Genomic DNA, 25,533 nt, shown 5'->3' with positions numbered 1-25,533 from the left:
TGCTTGTGTTTGTAGTAAATGAGCTCTTCAGAGGGAGGCGGCCCGGACGGGAACTGGCCGGCGGCTCTTCTCTCTCCCCTTCCCCGGGGGTTGCACCCTGCTCTCGGCCGCTCCGTCAGGCCAAGCGCCAGACACACGCGGCGGGGGGGGGGGGGAGGGATTTCAGCCCGACTTCTGAGAGCAAGGCTGGCCCGGCCGCGGGCGCAGGGCTCTGGGCATCCGGAGAGACGCTTTGAGGGTCAGGCGTGGGCGGTCAGTGCGTGTGTGAGAACATGTGTGTGAGAGAACATGTGTGTGAGAGAACATGTCTGTGAAGGTGTGTGTGACAGTGTGTGTGTATGACAGTGTGAATGTGCCAGTGTGTATGTGACAGTGTGTGAGTGTGACAGTGTACGAGTGTGTGAAAATGTGTGCGACAGTGTGTGAGTGTGAATGTGGGTGACAGTGTGTGTGAGTGAGTGTGTTAGTGTGACGGTGTATGAGTGTGACAGTGCATGAGTGTGTGAGAATGTGACTGTAAGTGCAACAGTGTGTGAGTGTGAATGTGGGTGAGGATGAGTGTGTGTGATAGTGTGTGAGTGTATGTAATAGTGTGAGAACATGAGTGTGTTGACAGTGTGTGTGAATGTGAGTGTGTGTGACAGTGTGAGTGTGTAAGAATGTGTGTATGAGAGTGTGTGTATGAGAATGTGAGTGTGAGTGTGAGAATGTGTGAGTGTGAGAATGTGTGAGTGTGAGAATGTGTGTGTGAGTGTGAGAATGTGTGTGTGAATGTATGTGTGTGTGTGAGAATGTGTGAGTGTGAGTGAGAATGTGAGTGTGTGTGAGTGTGAGTGCTGCATTTGTGTGCTCGGGATCCTGTATGTCCTCTCCCTTCTTGCAGAGACACAGAGTGTGTCCGCCGTGTGGGGGCAGGGAACACACGGACACGCTGATGGGGTGGCTTCCTTCTCGGTACTTTGACTGCAGGATGCTGTGAAATCCGTGTGCGTTCAGTAGAAACTATACTTCACACAGGTACATACATGCACACACGTGTGCACACACACATACACTTAGACATACACACATACATGTACACACAGACACGAACACATATACATGCACATACATGTGCACACAAACATGCTCATATGCACACACATATGCATATAACACATAATACACATAGACACACACTTGTCATACACACAGACACACATGCATACACACATAAACATATACATGCATGTACTTACATAGAAATACACACACGTACACAAGCACACAAACATATAAACATACACATATGCATGCTCACATATACATATACACACACCATAAGTGCACTCACACATAGACACATACGTACATACACACATATGCACACATACATGCATATAGGCATAGATATATACATACATACATAAACATATATACATACATACTCACATATACAAACCCACACATACACACATAGACACATAGACACATGCATACACACGTATCCATACACGTGCATACATATATGCATATGCACACACATGCACACAGATACACATAGACACATGCACACACATCCATACACGTGTACACATACAACATGCATACATGCACACACACATGCACACATGGACACACGCGGTACTCAGATGGAATTACAGGACAATCTCTTGAGTGCGAATCTTTCCGGGATCTGCGTTTGCTCATAGACTGCGTTTCCACGGACTTTCTGAAAACCTTGCTGTGCACGGAGCACAGATTTTTATGCATCAAAATTAGCGCCTGTTAATTCCGTTTTCTGTGAACTTACAGAATCCGTGTACACAGATACAGCCACGGAGGCAGGCAGTCCCAGGGGAGCCCGGGGCAGCCTACCGGGCTGGCCTTGCAGGTGTCTCAATTCCAGTTCCCCGGCAGGGAGACGCCAGCGTCCGCGCCCACGGCCCCGCGCGGCAGGACGTCTTCCTCCTCTGCTCTCGCCCCCCCCCCCACCATGGGTCTGGGATTGCCGGGAAGCGGCCTCGCACGCTGTGTGCATGTCAGGGTTGGCGGGGTCGGCCGCATGATTCAGTCCGCGATTCCCACGCTGACCCCATCTGGACACGCCCTCCTGGACACGCCCAGGGCCAGCCCTGGTGTGGTCCAGGTGGGCAGTTAATGCTCACGATGGCCAGAGGGTCCTTAGGCTCCCCAGGATCCCTTAGGGCTGGGCTTAGTTTACCTCTCCAGAGATCCCGCTTCCAGATAAGCTCGCGGCCTGAGCTGCTGGGTGGAGCTGGAGTTGGGGACACGGGTCACCACGGGGTACCCTGCGCCAGGCGGAGGCTCCGGGGCAGCGGGGCTGCAGGTCAGCCCGGTCTCTCCCCAACCCCGGCCCATGCCTTGGGACGCAGTGACCGCCGTGGGCCCCGTAGCTGGCCACTGTCCAGGCTGCTGGTGTCCACTTAGGACCCCTGACTCCCGTACAGACCCAACTCTGGACGGGGTTCAAGTTCTTTGTCTGACGGGAGCCGAGACAGACGGTGTCGCCCCAGGATTACCACTCAGGGTCTCGGAACCCGTGGGCTACAGGAGCTGCATCACAGGCCTCTGGCTTTGGAATTGGGGCGGATCTGGAGACACAGCGATGAACTTGTGGCCAAGTCCTGTTGGAAATGGAGTGTTCTCGCGCGCCCGTTATTGGTTTAAAATCCCAGGGGGAAGAGTTCAGTGCATCAGAGAGACAGGTGCAGCTTTCAGATTTAATAGCCACACTCGCACAACAGCCCTCTGTCCGGACAGGACAAACACCGAGTGTTATTTCCGACAGTTTGATGAAACGCCTCACTGTTAACCCGCCGGCCACTAAATGCTTGCAGTGTTTGGCGAAACCCGCGGGGAGCCCGTGTCGCCGGCGGCACAGACAGCGTGCCACGGGGAGGACGGTGAGCGGGGCCACCCTGCTGGGCGCCGGCCAGAGCCCCAGCCACGCCCGGCCCCGGGGAGGCAGCAGGCACCGGGCGGACGCCCTGCCGAGGGGCTGGGTGCGACCGGTGCGCCGCTTCTGCTTGCCGCACCCCTGGGTGCAGCTGGGGCAGAGGCCACACCGGGGGCGGGGGCAGAGCTCCACTTGGGGCCCCCACAAAGCAGCCGCTGCTCACAGGTGCTGGACAGAGCAAGGCCTGTGGGGGGGGGGCTGCCGCCCGGGCCCCACCTGCTCCAGAGTGTCCGTGGGGTCCCGCAGCCCAGGGTGGGGGACGGTGGCAGCTCCGGGATCTCAGGCAGCTCTCTCTGCATGTGCTGTCCGTGTTTGTGGGGGCCTGGGCCCGGGCCGAGCTCTGGTTGGTCCTCACGCCGACCCTGCGGCGATCCCCACCGCACAGAGAGGCTGAGCAGCTTAACAGGGCTGCACAGCCGGGAAGCACAGGGCCAGGATCCCTCCAAACCTGACTCAGGCCACTGAGGGCTCTGTGGCCCCTGGGTGCTGAGACCCTGGGTCCTCACTGCTGTGACCCCCAATGTCTGCTATGCGTGGCCGACAGATTAGGGTGGGGGCTTGATCCAGATGTGGTGGCCCAGGGAGAGGTCTTGGGGCTGCTGGTGTGTTTCAGGCAGGACCCCACCTCTACACAGGCAGGGCTCTCCCCGCCTCTCCTGCCTCCTGGCCACCCCCCCACCCCCATACAAGCAGGGCTGCCAGTCTCGACCTGAGAAACCCACTTGCCAGATTCCCCTGGCCCCGGAGGCAACACCAGGCTCCTGCCGCCTGCACTGTAGCTGCTTCTGGGACAGCACCGCCCTGCTCTGGTCCTCGGAGACGCAACTCCACACCCCTGAGCTCGGCCGCCCTCCCCGATGCGGGCCCCTCTGCCCAGGCCCCCCCAGGCCCCACCTCCACCCTGGGCAGCACCTTCCCGGGCGGCTGGCAGCCCCGCTGGCCCTGGGCTCCTGTGGGGCTCTTCCCAGACCCTGCTGCTTCCCTGTGTCCATCTCAAGCCCACGCCTGTGTGTGCTTCCTGCCCCAGGGCACCCGGAGTCACGCCGGCCCCTCCCGGGGTCTCTCCATGTGTGATGGCGGTGACCAGGGTTCTGTAGCGAGCAGGGCTCCGTGGTCGTCCAGGCCCTTGGTCCTCTGTCTGCCCGTGGGAGTCCAGCCACGCGGTGTGGCTCCCAGCGGGACAGCTCTGCTGTGTGACCTTGGGTGTGTCTCTCACCTTCTCTGTGCTCATTCCGAAGTGGGTCACAGCCTCCCTCCTTGTAAAGTGACGAGCAGTGCTGGGGACATCCTGGCTGCTCTTGGATTGTGTGGGGCGGGCAGGCTCCACCCCCAGACTCAAGGGGGCGGAACCTGCAGGCAGGGCCCTCTCCCTGTGGCCCAGGGGGCCTGCCCCTCCCCCAGCCTGGCCCCAGGACCCAGCAGACTGGGAGTGCAATGCCTCCCACCCCCTCCCGTTCTTTCTGCGCTGTTTGTGCACCTGCCTAGAACAGGTGCAAGGTGAGGAGGTCCGAGAGGGGGGCAGGCCTGGGGAGGGGCCGTGGAGGGTGGGCATCTGTCACAGACAGACGGACGGACGGGGTGGGAGTGGGGGAGGGGGAGGGGCAGGGTCCGGGGGTCCCGCAGGAGGTTGGGTGCATTTCCAGCCTGCGTAGACAGCTCCAGGCGCAGATGCGGCTGCTGCCGGGGGTGTGTGGGGCCTGGGCCTGCCTCCCCGGCGGGTAGGGGTGGGTGGTACTGAGCTCTCACTTCCTCCAGGGAGGCCGAGCTCCTTCCAGGGGCTCCTGGCTCAACGCATCTCGCGGGGCACGCGAGGCCTGAGACTGCCTGGTGCCTGGATGGGGGGAGCTGCACTCCCACCTTTCTAAGCACCACTTTCAAACCTTGGCTAACTGAGCCACAGTGCCGGGCGGTCAGGGGAGAGACTGGCCTGGCCATCCGGGGGCGCCTTCCAGCCGGTCCTGACCCCACGGCCTTTTCCTCCCTGCTTCTCAGACCCGCCACAGACACTGCCTGACCGGGGTGGGTCCTGGGAGGGAGAGATTTTTGCAAGGACCTCTGGCTCCTCCCTTGCTTCCAAAGAGCTCTGTTGAGAAAGATGGCATCTGCCCATTTCACAGACGGGAACACTGAGGCACGGAGCTCAAGGGCCTCTGGTCCGTGCAGAATGGTGTAGACACACAGTTAGACTGAGACCTCGGTGTGCCTGGGCCTTCTCCACGACTTCTGTCCAGTGGGCTCCAAGGGCCCCTGGGGGAAGAGCTAGGAGTTTGTTGGACAGCAGGCCCCACTGGCACCGTGAGAATGGAGTCACAGAGCGGTCCCAGGCGGTGCCTCGGGCCCCTTGCTGTTGCACAAATCCACGGCACCAACCTGCTCTGAGCAGGGCTCGTCCGGATGCTCCGTCCAGTGTCCAGGGTGTGTGTGGCCTCGCCAGACCCCAGAGGCACAGCGTTGCCCGCGGGATCGTGTCCAGAACCCGGGAGCCGTGAATCGCGCGCGTCCCTACGTCATGGGCAGCAAGGACACGACCTTGGCTCTCTGCTCCACGGACGCGTTCCCTAATCCATCAGAAAGGGAGTGCGGCTCCCCTTGCAGAATCCCATATGGAGTCAGCACTCATTTCATTTCAAGAGCACAGTCTCTCCACGGGCCGGCGTCCATGGGACCGTGTCCGGCAGCCAGGGTCGGGCCCAGCGCTGCGTCCCTGCCGCCCTGGGGGTGCTTTTCAGGGGGTCTTTGCCGGCCCTGCTGAGGGGTTGCGGTCTGCATGCTGCTAACAGCTCCTGTTCCCACCGAGCGCCTCCTGAACGTGGTGACAGGTCACCTGGCACAGCGTCCTGTCCTCAGCTGTGCTTGGCTTCCCAGGACCAGGGCCTAAGAGGGCAGGCAGCTCCTTTGCCAGGCAGGGGTGGAGAAGCTTACGATCAGCCATCTGGTCAACCGGAGACTGCGGCTGGGGACCCATTGGCCTGGTTATTAAGCCCTTTGCCAGCACTGGGGACGGCAGGACGTGGCAGGTGTCCTGTAAGGGTCACCTCCTGCCCCCTCTGGGCAAATCCAAGCTGCAGCCTGGATGTCAGGGTCCATCCCCAGTCCTCAGCAGCAGGTGCCTTACCCTTGCTGACCCCGGGACCGTGACCCTCGTCCCTGAAGCTCCCGGGGTCTCCTCCTCTCAGCAGCCCCTGGCTGGCAGCTGTGGGCGGCTCCTGGGAGGCTTAGAATGCCAGAGATGTCCTCTCCCCCAGTCTCAGGCCAGAGGCCCGCAGGAGGGCGCTGGTAGGGCCCTGTCCCCCCTCCCCCAGCCCCCAGAAATCCTAGGGAGACCCTCCCTGGCCTCTGCCACTTCCGGTGGCCGCTGGTGCCTGTGTTGGGCCCGTTGCTCCGGCTGCGCCTGCGCCTGCACCTGTGCCACCCTGTCCCCAATCCCCCTTTGTCGGGCCTTTGTCTCCACCGGGTCCCCGGGGAGGCAGCACGGTCTCCTTGGCTCAGAAGCATAAGGACTGCTGTCACACAGGCCAGCGGCTGTCCTCAGCCCATGCCCGCTCCACGGGGTCAGGGTTTCAGGGGGGCCTCAGAGGCCAGTGCAGTGGCACGGTCATTGTCACCGTCAGTCCCCGCTTTTTTTTTTTCTTTAAGATTTATTGATTTATTTGAAAGGCAGAGTTGCAGAGAGAGGCAGGGGCAGAAAGAGAGGTCTTCCATCCGTGGGCTCGCTCCTTGAATGACCCAATTGTCTGGGGCTGGGCTAGGCTGAAGCCAGGAGCCAGGAGCTTCATCCAGGTCTCCTACGTGGGTGCAGGGGCCCAGGGACCTGGGTCATCCTCTGCTGCCTTCCCAGGCCATTAGCAGGGAGCTGGACCGGAAGTGGAGCAGCCAGGACTTGAACCGGCGCCCATATGGGATGCCGGTGCCACAGGCGGGGCTTTCCCCGCTGCGCCACAGCACCGGCCGCTCTGCTCGCGCTCTCTGAAGCCCCCCCTGAGGACGCTGCTGAGGGCGGCGGAGGCACGGACGTCCCCGGGATCTGTGGCACAGCCTGGGAGCCAGCACTGGCCGTCTCCATGGTCCAGACGCTCTCCTCTGATCCTGCATTTCCCCCTCCCCAGCGGGAGCTGGGTGCAGGGAGCTGGATTCCAATCCCCTGCTCCCCTAAGAGCACAGGAGCCCTCAAGGTCCCTGTGCCCCCAGGGCCACCGTCTCCAAGCGCGGCACCTTCGGCTTCAGCCGTAAGCGCCGAGCAGCCGGCCCTGCTGCCTCGCCCCCATCCCCGCTGGTCCCAGGGTGCCGCCAAGCCCAGGCCAGGCCCCCAGGGCCTTCTCACGTCTGCCTGGCGGCTGACCCCGACACCCCGAAATAAAAAAGGAGGATGGCTGAGGCTCAGGGGGACGGCAGCTTCGCTCTGGGTCTTCCTCCTGCTCTTCGCGCTCGGTCAGGGCGCCAGCCTGGCCCTGCCTTTGGCTGTGGGCAGCGGAGACCCGTGCTCCCCGTGTCCCCTGGGGCTGCCAAGGCCTTGGGTCCTCTGATGCCCTGGCTTGCACCAGCCCCGCCTTTAGCTCTCAGCACCCATGCCAAGCGACAGGCCACTTCTGTGGAGGACCTGAGCGGACCTAGTGTCCCTTCTTTTTTTTTTTTTTTTTTTTTTTGACAGGCAGAGTGGACAGTGAGTGAGAGACAGAGAGAAAGGTCTTCCTTTGCCGTTGGTTCACCCTCCAATGGCCGCCACAGCTGGTGCGCTGCAGCTGGGGCACCGTGCTGATCCGATGGCAGGAGCCAGGTACTTAGCCTGGTCTCCCATGGGGTGCAGGGCCCAAGCACTTGGGCCATCCTCCATTGCACTCCCGGGCCACAGCAGAGAGCTGGCCTGGAAGAGGGGCAACCGGGACGGAATCCGGCGCCCCGACCGGGACTACAACCCAGTGTGCCGGCGCCGCAAGGTGGAGGATCAGCCTAGTGAGCCACGGAGCCAGCCCTAGTGTCCCTTCTACCCCTTTTCACCTGTACTGAGCATGGCTGCCACCGTCAGCCACCTCGCACGGCCAGCCTGCAGGGCTGGGGCCCCCACAGGGGGGTGGGAACAGGAGCCAGATGTCCCTGACCCCCTCCAGACCCCTGTTGGCCTCACTCTGCCCTAAGTCTGCTTGCACCTCTGTCTCTCTTGCACTGTCTCCTGCCTCTCTTATGGCCCTATTGCAGAAGCGCGGACATGTTTACTTCTGTAGCTCAGAGCTTGAAAACGTCTCGAAGTCTACCCTGGGCCCGCGACGTGTGGCAGAACCTGGGAGTCTCCTCAGGGAAGCCAAGGTCATCGCTACTGTTCCCAAACCTTTCTGTCTGACGCGGTTCCCTTTCCGTGAGCACACGAAGGTGCAGAAGCACCTGCCCGTACCCCTCCGGCCCCAAACGTGCAGGATTAGCGCCCAGCACCAGGTCACGCCCGGGGAGTGGCCAGGACGCCCTGGGCTCCGATGGGCAGGCGAGGTTCATTCCCACGTGTGTTCATTCACACATGCACGAATTCCCGTGGGCATTCATTCATTCCCACGTCATTCATTGCCACAGGCATCCATTCCTGCCCGCGGTCGTGAATTAGGCCTCAATCGTCCACCAGCCAGGTTTGGTGGGTGCTGGAGCTCACAGTGGAGTGAGACCCCAGCCCTGGGCGTGGCCGAGGGCGAAGCAGCGCTGTGGAGCCCAGCAGAGGCTGTGGCTCTCGGTGGTGCTGACGCGGGCCAGCCCTGCAGGGAGCGTTTCCCTGGGCCTGAGCACTCTGGGGTCCCGGGAGGCCCTCGTGGAAGCAGGGGTGCGTGGGAAGCTGGAGGGGGGTTGGGCTGTGCTGCAGGAGGCCAGAGGTGTCTAGAGCGGGTGGTGGGGGAGGTCTTTGAGCCGCCGTGGACTTGGGCGTGGGGGCACGGGTTAGGGGGCCAGTGGCCTGGCCCAGGGTGCGGGGGTGTGTCCTCAGTGAGCACACGCGTGTTCAGGCCCCAGGGCTGCTGGCCTGGCTGAGGCTGGCTCCCCTCTTTGTCCTAGTCCCCCCGGTATTCCTGCAGGTGCCGTCCCATGCTGCCTCGCACCACGTGGGGCCACCCAGGGCCCTACCCGGCACACCCTGGGCTCTCCCTACCATCGCCCCACGCCGAGAGCAGGCAGGTGCCTGTCTTTTAAGTCTGGGCTCGCAGCAAGGAGCTCACTTGGAGCAGGCCTGGCCGAGCTGTAAGCCGCCAGGTGGATGGAGAACGGCAGAAACGGGAGAGAGGGAGGCGGGGGAGGGGAGACGAGTCCTCGGGTGACCCTCAGCCCGTGGGAGGTCCAAACAAGACGCCCCAGGTGCCGCGCCGTGCTCGAAAACAAACAAGTGATTAGCTTCGGAGTGGCGCTCCGGGAGAAGGCTCTGGTTCATGTTTTTCTCGATGTCCTGTTGCCGTGGGGCTGTCTAGAGCTGACTCAGCTCAAGTCCGCATCCGGGGTTGTTCCTCTCCGCAGACAGGGAAACTGAGGCAGAGGTGCCCAGTGGGCACCCACAATGTGGGTGGGAAGAAGCACTCGGGCCCTTGAGTCTGAGACCCTCACCTGCCCCTGGCAGACCACGGCCCAGCGGCTGCACTCCGGACTGCTCAGTGTCTCCCCCAAAGTGTCCCCAGGTCTTGTGGACGGAGCGGCGTCCAGGCTGTCCCCAGCAGAAGAGACAGACACACCCTGCCCCAGGAGAGGCTTCAGGGACGATGGCGACCAACAGGTGGGCGCCTGCTGGGAGGTCTCTGACTGGGGCCCGAGGGTGGCCTCCTGTACCTGATTTCTGCTCTCAGAGAGTGGAGCCCAGCACAGCCCACGCATGGGCAGGCAGAGGGCTAGACCTCAGGGCCCAGGAGACAGGAGGTGGAAGGGTTTCCCCAGGATTGTGTCCAGGGCGGAGGGCGTCCAAGGCCTCCCAAGCATGGATGATGACCCCTGGGGTCCAGCCCAGAGGGACCCCCGCCCCCAGGCTGGAAGTGGGGACAGGGACCAGGTACAGATGGGGAAGGGTCCAGGAAGGCCTGGGCTCGGCTTCAGCTCCTGGCCAGCGGACTGTGAGTGCCCATTTCCTCAACCTCGAAGCACAGATCGCGGGGCTGACAGCTGCCGTCCAGGGCTGAGCGTGAACGTGAACATAGCTTCCGAGCTGTGGCGCGTGCGACCAGGCCATGGGTGGCCAGAATCGTGTGAGCCCAGAAAGGCGGGAGGGGCTGAGAGAGTCGGGCCGCGAGGATGGAGCTGTGCTGTATGCTGGAGGCTTCCCCCAGCCATCATCTTGACCTTGACCAGCAACTCTTGCCACCACGCCAGGCCACACAGGGGGCTGCCACTGTCCCCGCCACGCCAGGCCACACAGGGGGCTGCCACTGTCCCCGCCACGCCAGGCCACACAGGGCGCTGCCACTGTCCCCGCCACGCCAGGCCACACAGGGTGCTGCCCCTGTCCCCGCCACGCCAGGCCACACAGGGCGCTGCCACTGTCCCCGCCATGCCAGGCCACATGGGGTGCTGCCACTGTCCCTGCCACGCCAGGCCACACAGGGGGCTGCCACTGTCCCCACCACGCCAGGCCACACAGGGTGCTGCCACTGTCCCCGCCACGCCAGGCCACATGGGGTGCTGCCACTGTCCCTGCCACGCCAGGCCACACAGGGCACTGCCACTGTCCCCGCCACGCCAGGCCACACAGGGCACTGCCACTGTCCCCGCCACGCCAGGCCACACAGGGCACTGCCACTGCCACTGTCCCCACCATGCCAGGCCACACAGGGGGCTGCCACTGTCCCCGCCACGCCAGGCCACACAGGGCGCTGCCACTGTCCCTGCCACGCCAGGCCACACAGGGCACTGCCACTGTCCCTGCCACGCCAGGCCACACAAGGGGCTGCCACTGTCCCCACCATGCCAGGCCACACAGGGCGCTGCCACTGTCCCCACCACGCCAGGCCACACAGGGGGCTGCCACTGTCCCCGCCATGCTAGGGCACACAGGGCGCTGCCACTGTCCCCACCACGCCAGGCCACACAGGGCGCTGCCTGTGTGAGTCCAGAGCCTGGGGCTGAGGGGCCCGAGGGCCATGCTCAGGCTCAGCAGTGGGCAGCTCTGCTCCTGCCTTAGGCAGATACTTGTTGATCTCTGGGGGTCTCCTAGAGCCCCAAGAGGTAAGGGGCACTGGTACCACACCTGTGACCCCACTGCCCAAGGACGACCACAGCAGCTCCGCCTCCCTGGCCTCCCAGGGACCCCACAGATCAAGCTTCCACCTTCCTTCTGCTTCCTTCCCCTGAATCCTCTCCTGCTGAACGCCTACTTGGCATTCCTGACCCGTCACCTCCTCCAAGCAGCCTTCCAGGCTCTCCCAAGTACACCTGAACCCACCCCAGCAGGTTGACTGGCCTCCCTCTGGGTCTTGCCACCCAAGATACCTGCTTTCTCCAGTGGACTGTGAGCTCATCACCCCTTTATCCATGTGTCCATTCACCTATCCATCCACCAGTCCATCCATCCATCCACCAGTCCATCCATCATCCATCCATCATCCATAAATTCATAGATCTATTCTTCACCATCTGTCCATCCCTCATCCACCCGTCCGTCATCCATCATTCACCTGTCCATCATCCATCATCCACCTGTCCGTCATCCATCATCTGTCCATCCATCATCTCGCCATGTATCAATCCATCCATCATACACCCACCCACCCAGCCATCAGAGTGTCTGTGCACTCGCTCCACAGTCGATCATGCAGGCGTGTTTGGGAGGGCTGTGGGCTGCGTGAGGGGCTGGAGAGGGAGGGGTGGGGCTTTCCCAGTTCTAGAACCCAGCGCCGTTGTCACCGCAGTGGCTTCGTAAGTGGTTATAGAATAATCGGGCAGAAGTGAAACCTCTCAGCACAGGCCCGCTGGTGTTAGTGATTGGCATTAGGTAAGAGCCCAGCTCCCTGGGCACCACCTCAGCCTTGCTCCACAGCACCTGTGCATGGCCCTGGCAGGTGGGCAGGGCTGGGGGCGTCTCCCGATTGGTGGGGAGAAGACTGAGGACGCCTAGCCCGGTGTCCCCCAGATCCCAAGGCCCACGGATTGGGCAGGTTCCCCCAGGGATGCCAGGGCAGGTGCTGGCAGAGCTGGACCAGGCTTCAGAGAGAGAAACCCATGCGGACCAGGATGGAGTCATGGAGGGCTTCCTGGGGGTGGTGGGTGAGTGGACGGCCTAAGGGGACAAGGAGAGCTCCCTGGTTCAAGCACAAACAGCTGTGGATGGCCCTGCCTCCGAAGGGTGTGGACCGCAGGTGCAGTGGGTGCCGAGTGGGAGAGAAAGAGAGACAGGAAGAGAGAAAGGCTGGGACAGAAAAATCCAGATAGGCAGAGAGTGAGGGGGAGAGAGAGAGAGAGAGAGAGAGAGAGAGATGACAGATGACGGATCACTCAGGTGAGAGATGTCCAGAGCCAGAGCCTGGGTCCCTGGAGGGGGAGGGGCAGTTGGAGACCCAGTGGGGGCTGCAGGGGCACTCGTGGGGAGGAGTCGGTGGGGGCACAGCTCACGTTCCTGTGAAGGGGGGATGCACAGTGACCCAGCTGGGGGTTAAGGGCCTAACGGGCGCTGGCGCCCTCTGAAGCTCCGCCCCCACCCCCCAGCCCCGCGTGGCCAGCATCCCTGGCATTCACTCCCGCAGGCCTTGTCCCCTCCTCCCATCCAGAGGTGCCCGGGGAGGGCTCCAGACAGAGGCGGGCAGGTGCACAGAAGGTCAATGGCATGGGAGGCAGGCGGTCATGCTGAGCTGGACGCGAGCTCGTGGCCCACAAGGGGCTGTCTCTGGGCTGAGGGTGAACCGTAGGAGGGTGCACCTGGCAGAGCGTGGGCACCAGCGCCACTGCCTAGGCATCGCCTCCTGGGCACGGGGTGTCAGGAGCCAGTGGCCAAGCGGGCAGCGCCAGGGAGGGTCCAGACCCGGGGCCTGTGGGTGGGTGGGGGGTTGGCTGGAAGCAGTGAACGTGCAGGGAAAGGCATGGAGGGTGGGCAGCCCCCGGGGTCAGCATCGCTTTGGCAGCTGAGTGAATGATGGGCGGCGTGGAGCCAGCACGGAGGGAGGAGTGGTCAGAGATGGCCTGCAGCCGGGCAAGATTGTGGCTTGGAGCAGGCAGAAGAGAGAGGAGACTGACCGGGGCTCTCAGTGGACGCTGCGGTGGAGGCCAGGGCAGCTGCGCATGCCCTGCAGTGCCCAGGGTGACCTGGCCCAGTGCCCGGGGCACCAAGGCTGACCACAGTGTCCCCCCCCCCCCACCGAGCGTGTTTGGGGGAGGGAGGAGGCAGGGCTGGGTCAGGTGGCTGTGTGTTGTCTTGTGGAATGGGCAAGGGTTTCCTGTGACTCGTCTACTCAGGAGCAAGGGCGGAGCCGTCACCCTAGGAGGAGTCTCAGCTTCCAGCCCCCTGCGCCCGTGCCTGCTGCCCGCTCCACTGTGTTCCCTCGGGAAGAAATTCCCCGGCCGACAGGGGGCACTGTCACGCGGCCAGTACCAAGCTGCCCTGGGTGCTGGCTCAGGGCCCAGGAAGACAGCGTGCGTCTGGTGGCGATGGCCAGGACGGTGAGATTTCACAGCTGGGCCACAAGAGGGGACGTTGGAGACCTGCAAGACAGCTGGGGCCTCGTGTGTGTGTGCACGTGTGTCTGTGTAGGCATGGAGAGTGTGTCTCCGGGTTTTTGTGTGCATGTGCGTTGTGCCTGTGTGTACATGTATGCACATGTGTGCACATGTGTGTGCTGTGTGTACATTTGTGCCTGTGTGCATGAGCGTGTAGGCATGAGTGGTGCATCTCTGTATCTCTGTGTCTCTGTGTGGCTGTGCCTATGCACTTGTGCTGTGCCTGTGTGTCTGTTTGTGTGACTGTGTGTGCGTGTGTGTTGTGCATGCGTGCTCTTTGTGCAAGTGTGTGCTGTGTGTCTCTGTGCAAATGAGTGTGCGCAGGCTCGGAGGGTGCATCTCTGTGTGCGTGTGTGTGACGTGTGCACAGGCACCTCCTGGTGGGTTCTGAGCCCGCAGCTCTGAACTCGGTGGCCATCGCTCCTCCTCCCCGTGTCCAAGATGTGCTGGGACCACGATGCTTCAGCCCCACGGAGCCCCTTGCCATGGCCTCCCAGACAGAAGTCGGCCTGCCCTGGCTTTCCCTCAGGGACGGCCCGAGGGCTGGAGGTCAGACCAGATAACGAGGGCGGGGCTCTGAGCCTCAGCTCCCCTGGGGCTGTGGGGAGAGTCCAGCTCCCCTGTCCCTGGCTGACACATGCAGCCGTGCCCGCGGTGGGAGCTGCACCAGTGTCTCACTCTGGTCACGCCTTCGGGGTGCCCAGGCCAGGCCAAGGGACCTGCCCCTCCCCCGCCAGCCGTGTGGTCAGTGCTGCCCCCAGCTGTGCGCTCAGTGATCTGCCCTGTGCCAGGCTCTGCGCCCAAACCCACCAGGCCCCTGATGTTTTTCTGGTCTGGTTCTGGAGGCCCCTGCCCCTACACTGACCTCCGGTGGGGGGGGTGCGGCCCTGCTCCCTCCCTGGTCAGCTTCACCTGTGTGAGCGCAACGGCACAGACAGCAGAACCCACACCGGCCGCTGCCTGTGGAGCATCCCGCTCTGGCCGCCCTCGCGGGCTCGGCAATGGCACCAGGAGAGGCAAAGCCCCTGGGGAGCCCGCGGTTCCCAGGGGCGGGGGTCCCCGCAGCGTCGCCCCCACCAGCATGCTCGCAGTGCTTCCTGCAGTCGGGCTTCCGGGAGAGCCACAGCCACCCACCCTCCCTGTCTCTTCTGCGAGATCCTCCGGGCTGCCCCAGGCCTCACGCCGGGCGTCCTCACCCAGGCCCAGCGGCCGCCCCTCCCGCGGGCCGGCCTCTTCCGTGAGGTCTGCCACGCACTCCTGCCGTGGCTCCGTGTCGTCCCAGGGCGTCCGGGACCCCTGCGTGCTGGGCTCCTCAAGCTGCCAGCTCGGCTGTTTCGGCTCCTTCCTTGCTGCCGAGGGGTCGGCCGGCACCCGCGCCTCTCTCCTGCCACCCCCATCCAGCTTCTCCCCTGGGCAGCGGGCGCAGAGCAGGGCTCCGTGAGGCCCCAGTGAGGAACTGGAGACGCCCTCAGCCTGCACCCCGCTGCCCCGGCTCCAGCAGGCACGGGGCTGGGCCTCAGGCCGAGCTCCCTGCTCCTGGCGGTTCTTGGTGAGACCCGGGCTGGGAACGCTGCTGGGAGGTGCAGCGTGGGCTCCGCCCCCTCCCACCCAGGCCCTCTGGGCACCCTGGCTCCAGGCTGACTGCTCATGAGGCTCTGGTTCAAACTTGATTCGTGTCTGCTCCTTTGCTGAGAAAGAGATGGAGACGGGGCACGTGGGCAGGCCAGCTCCTGCTGGGGGCTCCACCTGCAGGGGGAGCACAGGGGGTGTGGTCCAGGTGTGGTCCAGGGCGCCTGTCCAGGTGTGGCCCAGGTGTGGCTCATGTGTGGCCTAGGGCACCTGTCCAGGTGTGGCCCAGGGCGTGGCCCAGGTGTGGCCCAGGGCGCCTGTTCAGGTATGGCCCAGGTGTGGCCCAGATGTGGCCCAGGGCGCCTGTCCAGGTGTGGCCCAGGGCGTGGCCCACGTGTGGCCCAGGGCGCCTGTTCAGGTATGGCCCAGGTGTGGTCCAGGGCGCCTGTCCAGGTGTGGCCCAGGGCGTGGCCCACATGTGGCTCAGGGCACCCGTCCAGGTGGCCGTGGCTGAGCTGGGGTGGCTGCTGCTTACATCCTGGGTGCTGCCCAGAGGCGTGGGATGGTATCGAGGCGACAGCCGAGCTCAGCGGGCACTGGGCTGTGGGCACCACGCAGCGTGGGTGCCCCTGTCCTGCTGTGGAGCTGCTGCAGGGGTGCAGGGGGCCCACCCTCAGCGGCAGGGGCTCAGCTACAGGCAGGAGCCAGGCTCGCCACGCCCAGGACGGGAACACTGCCACCCACAGTCCCGCCCACCCACACTTGTCACCACCCCCCTCCTCCGGAATGCAGGCGGGCACGTTGCCCAGGCAACCAGAACCCAGCGCTGCTCCCCGAGCGTCTCCCGCTGGCACCTGGAAGTCGGCCGAGTGGCAGCCTCCGAGCCCCAGCGTTGCTGCGGGACCCCTGCAGCAGAGCCCCCCGGGATGGGGTCGGAGGGCACCCCGACACCATATTGTTCCCAGGACACCCCTGCAATGTGGGTACCTGCGGTCACCCCATTTCAGGTGGGGGAACCGAGGCACAGAGCTGCTACGCAGACTGCCCAAAGCTCTCGCCGCCCAGGTGCCAGGGCCAGAGGGAGGAGCCTGTGGACCCCCAGGCCTCAGCACTTCTGGCCTGCGCGAATCAGTACAAAGAGCTGTGCTGTCCGTGAGCCTCGTCCTCTGTCTGTCCAGGCCCGGGAGGGGCGGGCGATGCAGGTGTGGCGGTGTCTCCCGGCTCAGCCCCCTGGACGTCTGGGGCTGAGTGCGGCTGTGGGCGCCATAGCCTGTTTCCCAGCACCCCTCTCTCCATTGCTAATTGCAGCAGCACCTCGGGTGGCGCTGACCCGGTGGGTCTCCCGGCATTGCCAACTGTCCCTGGGGCCAGATCGTCCCCAGATGAGGATGAGTGATGGCACCGTAGGATGCCAGGTTGTGACCTTGTATGGGAAGGGGTGGCCTGTGGGGCCACCGGGCCAGGAGGCTGTGCAGGTGTGGGGCACCCCCTGCTCCTCCCACTGGTGCAGAGCTGAGGGACTCCTCTGCAGTGGAGTCACCCCCCTTACAGGAGGCAGAACCGCGAGGTTTGCTTTGCAGCCGCTGACTTGTCGCTGGCGCCATGGGTGTGGGAGGGCGGGACCTAGTTCCTGAGCAGTGACTCTGGGCCTCGACCCAAGGCCAGCTCACCCTGCCTTGAGCTTCATCCTGTGCACCGCGTTGTCGTTGTCAGGATAAGACCGCTCGTTCCTGACACGTGGCCTTGACGTACGACTCGCTGCCCTCAGACCTTCCATGGGAAAGACACTCCACGCGGCCCAGTGCTTCCTGGTGAGCGTGGCTGTGGAGCCCTCTGCCAAAGGTCCTACGGCCTTGCTGGTGTCCCACGCCCCAGGTTAAGGGCCGCGCATGGAGCAGGCCAGACCACACCTCCCAGCGGGGACCTCTGTGACCCCTGGGGTGGGGCAGGTGAGTGACAGCAGGTGCACCTCCCACGAAGATGTGAGCTGCCGTGTTGGAGCAGGGAGAGGTGTTCCGCTCCCCAGCCCCCTCCTAGAGCTGGCGAAGCCTGACCTCGGGCAGGACTGAGTCCGGCAGCCACGGGGAAGGGGCGAGAGGACCCGAGGACCCCGGGCTGCCCCTCTGGGCTCCGGCATGGCAGACGGAACCCGCCTGCCCCCAGCTTTCCATCCAACCCGACCAGTGGTTCCCACGCTGCTGCCTCTCACGGCATCAGACACCACGTGTGCGTCTGACAGGGCGATGGGGAGAGCGCGAGTGGAGGGGTGGCTGTGACAGGACATGCTGTGACGTCAGCCCTTAGTGTGAACCAGGGCTCGGCGCCAGAGGGAAGTGGGCGGCCCCTCCTGAGCAGGGCTGGCACAGCTGCCGGGTTCCCGCCTCAGGGAAGCTGGTGGGGTCTCGGCTCTCAGGTGGAAGCCTGCACCGTCTCAGAAGTTACTCGGGGCAACCGGTCAGGGTCGGGTGTACCACGTGATGTGAGGGTCAGGTCAGGGTCGGGTGTACCCCGTGATGTGAGGGTCAGGTCAAGGTCGGGTGTACCCTGTGACGTGAGGGTCAGGTCAGGGTCGGGTGTACCACATGACATCAGGGGTCAGGTCAGCACGGTGGGTACCACGTGATGTGAGGGGCAGGTCAGTGTTGGGTGTACCACATGACGTCAGGGGTCAGGTCAGGGTCGGGTGTACCACATGACGTTAGGGGTCAGGTCAGTATCGTGGGTACCACGTGACGTGAGGCTCAGGTCAGGGTCAGGTGTACCACATGACGTGAGGGGTCAGGTCAAGGTCAGCTGTACCATGTGATGTCAGGGTCAGGTCAGGGTCAGGTGTACCACGTGGTGTCAGGGGTCAGCTCAGGGTCAGCTGCACCACGTGACGTGAGTGGTCGGGTCAGCATTGTGGGTACCATGTGACGTCAGGGGTCAGCTCAGGGGCACCATGTGATGGGAGGGTCACATGTACCACGTGACATGAGGGTCAGGTCAGGGTCACGTGTACTTGACGTGAGGGTCAGGTCAGGGTTATGTGTACCACGTGATGGGAGGGTCAGGTCAGGGTCGGGTCAGGGTCAGATGTACCATGTGATGTCAGGGGTCAGGTCAGGGGCGGGTGTACCATGTGACATCAGGGTTCAGGTCAGGGTCACGTGTACCACGTGACGTGAGGGCCAGGTCAGGGTCACGTGTACCACGTGATGTGAAATGTTCCTTAATTCTGAAGAGTCCCAGCAGCTGTCTGCTCTGGCAATGCTTAAGAACGTCTGAAAATCTCCCGGAGCACTGATTTAAGCGAAGTGGTAGCAGTGGGCAGCAGTGGGCAGCAGTGGCTGCGGCTGAGCTGCAGGTGTGAGTGCTGGGGCTTCAGGCTGGGGGGGCTTCGGGGGGGAGCCAGGCCCAGGGCTGCAGGGTCCGGCTCCCAGGGTCAGGGCTTCGCTAAGGTGGGACCGGCACAAAGCCCACTGCAGCCGCGTCCTTGCAAACGCCTCTGTGCCTGCTGGCTGTGCCCCGTGAATTATTGATCACAGAGCCCTGGCTCTCAGAAGGAGCCCATCGCCCCGAGGTCTCCCATGGTGTCCCGTGGTGTCCCGCGGTCTCCAGTGATGACAGGAAGGCTGGGGATCGCAGAGCCGAAGCCGGGAGCCCAGGCTTAGAACTTTTCCATCAGTCCCCGCGGTCCCCCCTGTCCTGGAGCCAGGGGTGTCAAGACCAGGAGCCACTCGGGGTGGGCCGGGCAACTCCGGGAGCCTCGGGGCCACCCAGCCCCTGGGCCCCGGCCCGGCCCGGCCCGGCTTCTCCCTGCCCACGGCCCTGGGGAGCAGATGCCGCCAGCCCCAGAGAGGCACAGCGTTCCTTACCCGAGACGTCTTTGTCTCCTTTAATTGACAGCGATTTTTCCTCTGCGAAGAAAACAGGCAGAAGGTGGCGAATGGCAGCTCCATTCGCCGAATCTTATTAAACTGTTCTTTGGGAAAAAAGATTTCAATAAAAATTTAAAATGGAGAGAAGCCAGGAGACTGCAAACCAGAAAATGAAGGGAGACGGAGCTGCGGAGCTGCATTTGAAAGGCACTGGGGGTGTGGGGGGTCCCGGTGTGCACCCCGGGAGTGAGCTCCGTGCCGGCGGCGTGGATGGATGTGGAGTCGCCGTGGCATCTTCCTGGCAGTGCACCTGCTGCTTGGAGGGGCCGCCTGGGCCTCCCTCCCACCTGCTGGACGGCATCCCAGACCCACGCGCCCCCGCACCCCACTTGCCTTGCCCTGGCTCCCGCCCACTTCTCTGAAGTGTTCCCTTTTATTTTTATTGGGGGTAATTTACATGCCATTAAAGCCAGCTTTGAGAGGCCCAGAGTTCAGTGGGTTTCGTGTCTTCACAGACCTGTGCAGCTGCCACCCCTGTTCTCATCAACCCCTCATCCCTCACCCCCAAAGAAGCCCCCGACCCCCTCCCTCCCATCACTGTCCACCCAGCCCCCAACAACCCCCGGTCTCTCACCTGTCCCCGTGGGCCTGCGGGCCCTGGGCCCTCCTTGTCCAGCGGCTCACACACCACGTGGCCTCGTGTGGCCCTCCTTGTCCAGCGGCTCACACACCACGTGGCCTCGTGTGGCCCTCCTTGTCCAGCGGCTCACACACCACGTGGCCTCGTGTGGCCCTCCTTGTCCAGCGGCTCACACACCACGTGGCCTCGTGTGGCCCTCCTTGTCCAGCGGCTCACACACCACGTGGCCTCGTGTGGGACTTGTTGCACCTTGGGGTGCTCGTGAGGCCCAGCGCACGGCAGCGCATTCCGCGTGAGCTCTCCCCACCCGTGGTTTGTCCATTTCCCGTCCCTGACGTGAACCCCGGGGCCGGCCACCCGGCACGAGAGGTTGACTTGTGTTCTCTGCCCTGGTGGCCAAGGTCCAGGGTGGTGTCCTTCTTGTGGGCGTCGCAGGGGGTGCAAAGCAGGAGTGGGGGTGGCCATGTCTGGTCTCTCTCCCTCTTCTTGTAGCTGTCATGATGGGAGCGTGGTGTCTGCACCTGCTGACCTCGCCTGGTCCTCCCCGCCCCCCACAGGGCCCTCAGAACACACAGTGCGACTCGGTTCTACACTCCTGATGCCTCACGGTGGGGGCCACGCAAAGCCCACCCAGACCCTGCATCCACGCATGGACGTTTGGGCGGCCTGCACATTCAAACTCGGGCTGCTTGCACTCTTGAAGATTTATTTATTCATTCGAAAGGCAGAGTTACAGAGAGGCAGAGAGAGAGAGAGAGAGAGAGAGAGAGAGGTCTTCCACCTGTTGGTTCACTCCCCAGTTCGCCACAATGGCTGGAGCTGCACTGATCCAAAGCCAGGAGCCGGGAGCTTCTTCCAGGTCTCCCACGTGGGTGCAGGGTCCCAAGGACTTGGGCCATCTTCTACTACTTTCCCAAGCCACAGCAGAGAGCTGGATCGGAAGTGGAGCAGCTGGGACTTGAACCAGCGCCTCTACGGGATGCTGGCACTACAGGAGTTGGTTTCACGTGCGTGCACTTTTGACCTCGTGCCATGTGGCAATGCTGTGTAGGACAGCGAGTGGACGGCCATCTGCCTCTGAGTGTGGGCAGCAGGGCCCTGGGTAACCCCGCGTTCCAGGTGCTGAGGGTTTTCCGAACTCCCTGCAGCGTGGCGAGGGTCCCCGTCTCCCTGGTCCTCACTGTCCATTGTGGGAAGCTCTCTCCGTGGGTTGAGCAGGGAGCATGCTCAGAGGGGCCTGCGGATGCCCCACAGGTTCCAGGGGGACCTGGCACCCCCTTGCCTGCCCCCTGGTCCGGTGGGCGTGTGGGTGCCCGCCTCCCTGAGTGGCTCACAGCCGTGTGGTGTCTGCCTGGGGTGAGATCCTCCGAGTCCCCTAATCACGGAGTGGGAGGAGTCTGCCTGAGCTGAGTACCTTCTGGGTTCTTCTGGCCTCGGAGCTGGGTGGAGGAGCAGGGAGGACCCTGGAGACACAGCCTTGTACTGGGAAGCCCCTGCCCCCGGGTGCTGGGGCCCTGGGGGATCCAGAGCTCCCGTGGGCCTGGGGCAGCGTGAAGAGCCTGGGGCCTTTGTGCCTCGAGAGACCCACGTGGGTTTTTTCAGGGCCTCCTCTCAGTGCTGCCCTCACCGTGGGAGGGACTCTCTGGGTCTCTGCCCCCACCGCCGTTTCCTGGCTGCTGGGCGTGGGGTGGGGCCTCTGTTGGGCCTGTCCACCTGCTATCTCTCTTCTCGCCCTGAGCAAGTCCCGCACTTCAAAGAGACAGAAACTGGACCTGCGGAGGAAGCAGCAGCGGGCTCCAGGCTCGTCCCGGCACCGCTGCTGTCGCTGGGTTTTCTGCATAACAGCTGGGTGTCTTGGAAATGAGGGGTTTCTATGGTAACGCATTACAGCCCAGGACTGGAGAAAAACCATAGAAGTACCCCGTGTGTGAGGTGGTGCCGGGCGCCGGGCACAGGCTTAGGTGCTGTGGTTGGCCTGCCGGTGCCTCGGGGGCGTCGTGAGGCCTGGTTTGGAGCCTTGTGCTGCTGGTTGACCTGGCGAGGCCTGGGGTGCGTGGAGGGGCCCAGCATCAGCGTAGAGCAGCACTTCACTGCCCGGGACCGACCCCCAGCCAGCTGTGCAGGCTGTGCACGGCTAGACAGAGGTCCTCGGCCAGGGGTGCCGTGCGTGTCTGCGTCGGGGCCTGGCGCTCCCGGGCGGTGACGCTGGCCTGGTCCCTGCGCCGAGCTGGGTCACCGCTGCGCAGGTTCTGCACCCAGGAGCCCTGCGAGCAGACATTAGCATAATGAGCAGCAAAGCACTTTCAGTCTGATTAAAAACGGGGCCTTATTATCTGGAGCTTAGTCCTTCTCGGCAATTAGCGCTCGTTAACGCGCGTTTCTTCCTCGCAGCGTCCCCATGACCCTGGGGGAGCGGCTCGTTCCAAGCATCCGTGACTTCAGCCCCAGGCGTGCCGTGCAGGACCAGGCGAGGCACGCACCCTCCCGTGACACACGGCTGACACAGACACCCGTGGGCACGCCCACACACACGCACTCGCCCTGGTGCACATGCTCACACGCACACACACGCTGGTGCCCACACCCGCTCAGTCTCCCCCGCACTCATGCTGACACACTCGTGCAGACACACGCACACACGTGACACAACGCGCCTATGCAGACCACACCCTCGTGCACACTGAACAATGACACACACACACTGATTCATTCTTAGACGGCAGAACTGCCCGACTCACTTCCAGGCCTGGCTGAGTGGCGGCTCTGGCGGGGGTGGGTGCACTTGACTCCCTCGCCCCCACCCCCTGGCAGCGAGGTGTTGGATTCGCTGTAACTTTCCCACGCGAGGCTGCTGACGACAGCCGACTTTGAATGGCACCTGTAATGACTTCTCAATTATCCCTGCTGGGGGAGCAGCGACGTGGGCTGCAGCCTCCAGTCCCTCCACGTGGCTGGCTTGGCACCACGTGAGCACCCGCCCGTCCAGAGGCGACCCTGGCCCCGGGGGCACGAAGCTGCTCCTGGGGACGGAGTGGGGGGGACCGGCCTTGTGGGCCCGGGCCAGCCGCTGCTGCAGCTCCTCCGTCTTCCGCCGCTGCCAGCTCCCGCCCTCGCCGAGCTGGGCGGGGCTTGCCCTCCCTCCCGCCCGCGCCCTCTGAGGAGGTGGAGGGGGGTTGCAAAGGGCACCTGCACTGCAGATAAACAGGAGCGAAATGTCAGCACAACAAACATCTGGCCCGTGCGTTTCAGCTTATCCGGAGCAGATCTCCTTCCCGGTGACGCCCCGCCGGGCCAGGAGCATGCAGCTTTCCACGGAGGCGGGACAGGCGTGCTCAGCCTGAGGGCAAGAGCTTGGTGGGCAGTGGGCGCCCCCGGCCACGCCCCCCCCCCGGGGGACGGGGACCGTGCTGTCCCCTGGGAGTCTGCAGCCCGGTCCTGCCCGGCCCTCGGGGAGCGCAGTGGCCACATGAGCAGGGTTGCTGTGTCACAGAGGGAGGGGCCTGGCCGGGAACCCCCCTGGAGCCGGGGTCCTGCCGACGTCTCGCCCTCTGCCCTGCGGTGCCCACGTTCGGGTCGTGTGTCCGAGCCGGCGCTGGGTGGGTTCCGAGGCGCCGTGTCCCCGCCCTACAGTGACCGTGTCTGGCCAGGTCCTCGGCACCCGGTGCCAGGCGACAGCTGTCGGTGGCGGTGGTGCTGACGCCGAGGGGGCCCTGAACAACGCGCACTGGAGCCCTGCCTGGTCCCGGGTCCCCGTCTCCACTGGGGCCTCGTCCAGGTTGCGGGTGCAGAGCGTGGGCTCCCGGTGACCGCTCTTCTCTCTCTCCACACAGCTCCATGTCCCTCCGCTGGCCGGGCCGCTCCCTGGGAAGCCACGCGTGGATACTGATGGCCGTGCTCCAGCTCGCTGTGGGCCTCCCCTCCTGCGAGTCGCGGGGCCCCAGCCCTGACTTCCGGCTCCTGCCCCGGCCGCCGCCCCGGCCGCCCCGGCTGTGGAGTCTCAAGAGTGGACATCCGGCCAGGCCCACCGCCCCCGTCTGGAGCCCCCGACCGCCCCGCGGGGAGCGGGCGCACGGGCCCATGCAGACTCCACGTGCCAAGCGGGCCCACAGGCCCAGGGACCAGGCGGCAGCCCTCGTGCCCAGAGCCGGGCTCGCCAAGCCCCCTGCGGCCGCCCAGTCCAGCCCCGTCCTTGCCTCCTCTGCTTCCGCCCGGGCCCCGGCGGCGGCGGCCAGCGGCACCGCCACGGAACAGCACGACCTCCTGAGCAGGGCCAGGAGGCAGGTGCAGGGGCCGGGTTTCAGCAGCTTTGACTTCCGGGGCGGCCGGCCCACCACGGAGACGGAGTTCATCGCCTGGGGGCCCACGGGGGACGAGGAGGCCCTGGAGTCCAACACGTTCCCGGGCGTGTTCGGCCCCACCACGGTCGCCGTCGTACAGACACGGAAGACCACAGTGGCCACTGCCACCACCACCACCGCCACGGCCACCTCCGTGCCGCTGCAGACCAAGGGGGTCACCGAGCCCCTGGACCCCGGGAAAAGGATCCCGGCCGGGGTCAGCACAATGGAGCCTCCCACCAGTCCCGGCAGCAATGGGAAAGACATCCAGCCCCCGCGGATTCTGGGGGAGACGTCAGGTAAGGCCCTGGCTGCTGCTGATTCGGGGCTGGGTGGGGTCGGGAAGGGTGCCCAGACCACGGGGGCCGTGCCTGTGGCCTGCAGACTTGGACGCGGCCCCAGCCGCACCTCTGGCGTCAGAGAGCTTTGTGATGGAGGTACGGGGCAAGGGGGATGGTCTTCAGAAAGCTTCAGGGCTCTGTGCCCACCAGGCTGCAGGGGGATGGCCGGTGGGCTTGGGCCAGGATTGGGCGTGGCCTCAGGGGCGGGGAAGGTGGAGGCGGGGCGGAAGGGGTGCTTGCCTGGCAGCTAACGGGAGCATCTCCGGAGTGCAGGGGCCTGTCGCTGGGCTGGGCGGGGCGGGGCTGGGCTGGGGGGTGTCTTGGGGACACAGCTTCTGAGGGACGGCTTCCGTTCTGCACTGCGACCCTGCCCCCGCCCCAGGACACTTGCACTCGCCGGCTCTGAAACCTTCCCTGTGGGTGGCCGTTTGTGTAGACGTCCTCCTGCCCCTGCTGCAGCCTGGGGAGGGGGCTCGGAGCCCGGGTCCCCTGCCGTCGCCCCCACCTGAGGCTCCCTTTGCCTCTGCCTGTGGGCCCCGGCAAGCCCTGAGGTCCACAGACTCACCGCCCCCACCTGCCCGTTGTGTGCTGAGCTCCTCCCTGACAGCTGCACCTAAGCCCCGCCCCCCGCCCATGCTGGGCTCCAGGGGGTGGGCGCTGCCCAGGCCACCTCCCCTCTCCCCTCCTCCAGGAATCCCTGTGGTGCAAACGACTAGCAAAGCCTTTGTTTTCGCCGCAATAAACTCCCCCGGTGTCGGCCTTGGCGTCGGCGTCGGTGGTCGGTGGAAATCGGGTCTCCTCTCGGTTGCCGTCACCGCCTCGGTCCCCGGCGCTTGCCACAGAGGCACGGATGAGAACACAAGTTCCCGTTTATTGCAAATTACGTTTGTTATTACTAAAGTTAAGCGCCCGGGACAACATTATAGGGCTTAGCAAATTAATTCACAGCACATTGGATGTTGCTAATCCAACGCGACAGATGCTTATCTTGGAAAAGATTTATGGTTTTCCATAATATAATCTGGTGCTAGATTAATTTGTTTGGCAAAACAAATTTAAATGGGGGGAAAATATGTGTGCTGGCTTCCGACACAGAGGAATGTTAGCTCTGGAGGGCGCGGCGGCCGGCCCAGTTGGGGAGGAGGCACACCCAGCCGCTCTCGCTGGGCGCTGA

At 63.9% G+C, this 25,533-nt stretch overlaps 1 protein-coding gene across 1 annotated transcript in view; it reads left to right on the top strand.

The window, feature by feature from the left end:
- The window catches only part of AJAP1 (adherens junctions associated protein 1), a 102,982-nt gene that overhangs the window by 23,363 nt on the left and 54,086 nt on the right, over window positions 1–25,533 (top strand). Inside the window, exon 2 of the mRNA XM_070077059.1 lies at window positions 23,512–24,317. Coding sequence (XP_069933160.1) covers window positions 23,512–24,317 — 806 coding nt within the window. The remainder of the gene's footprint in view (window positions 1–23,511; window positions 24,318–25,533) is intronic.

This window comes from Oryctolagus cuniculus, chromosome 7 (genome assembly GCF_964237555.1).
Source record: "Oryctolagus cuniculus chromosome 7, mOryCun1.1, whole genome shotgun sequence".
Classification (NCBI taxonomy): Eukaryota; Metazoa; Chordata; class Mammalia; order Lagomorpha; family Leporidae; genus Oryctolagus; species Oryctolagus cuniculus.
The sequence above is the reverse complement of the archived record's forward strand: the minus strand, read 5'-3'. Positions and strand labels throughout refer to the sequence as shown.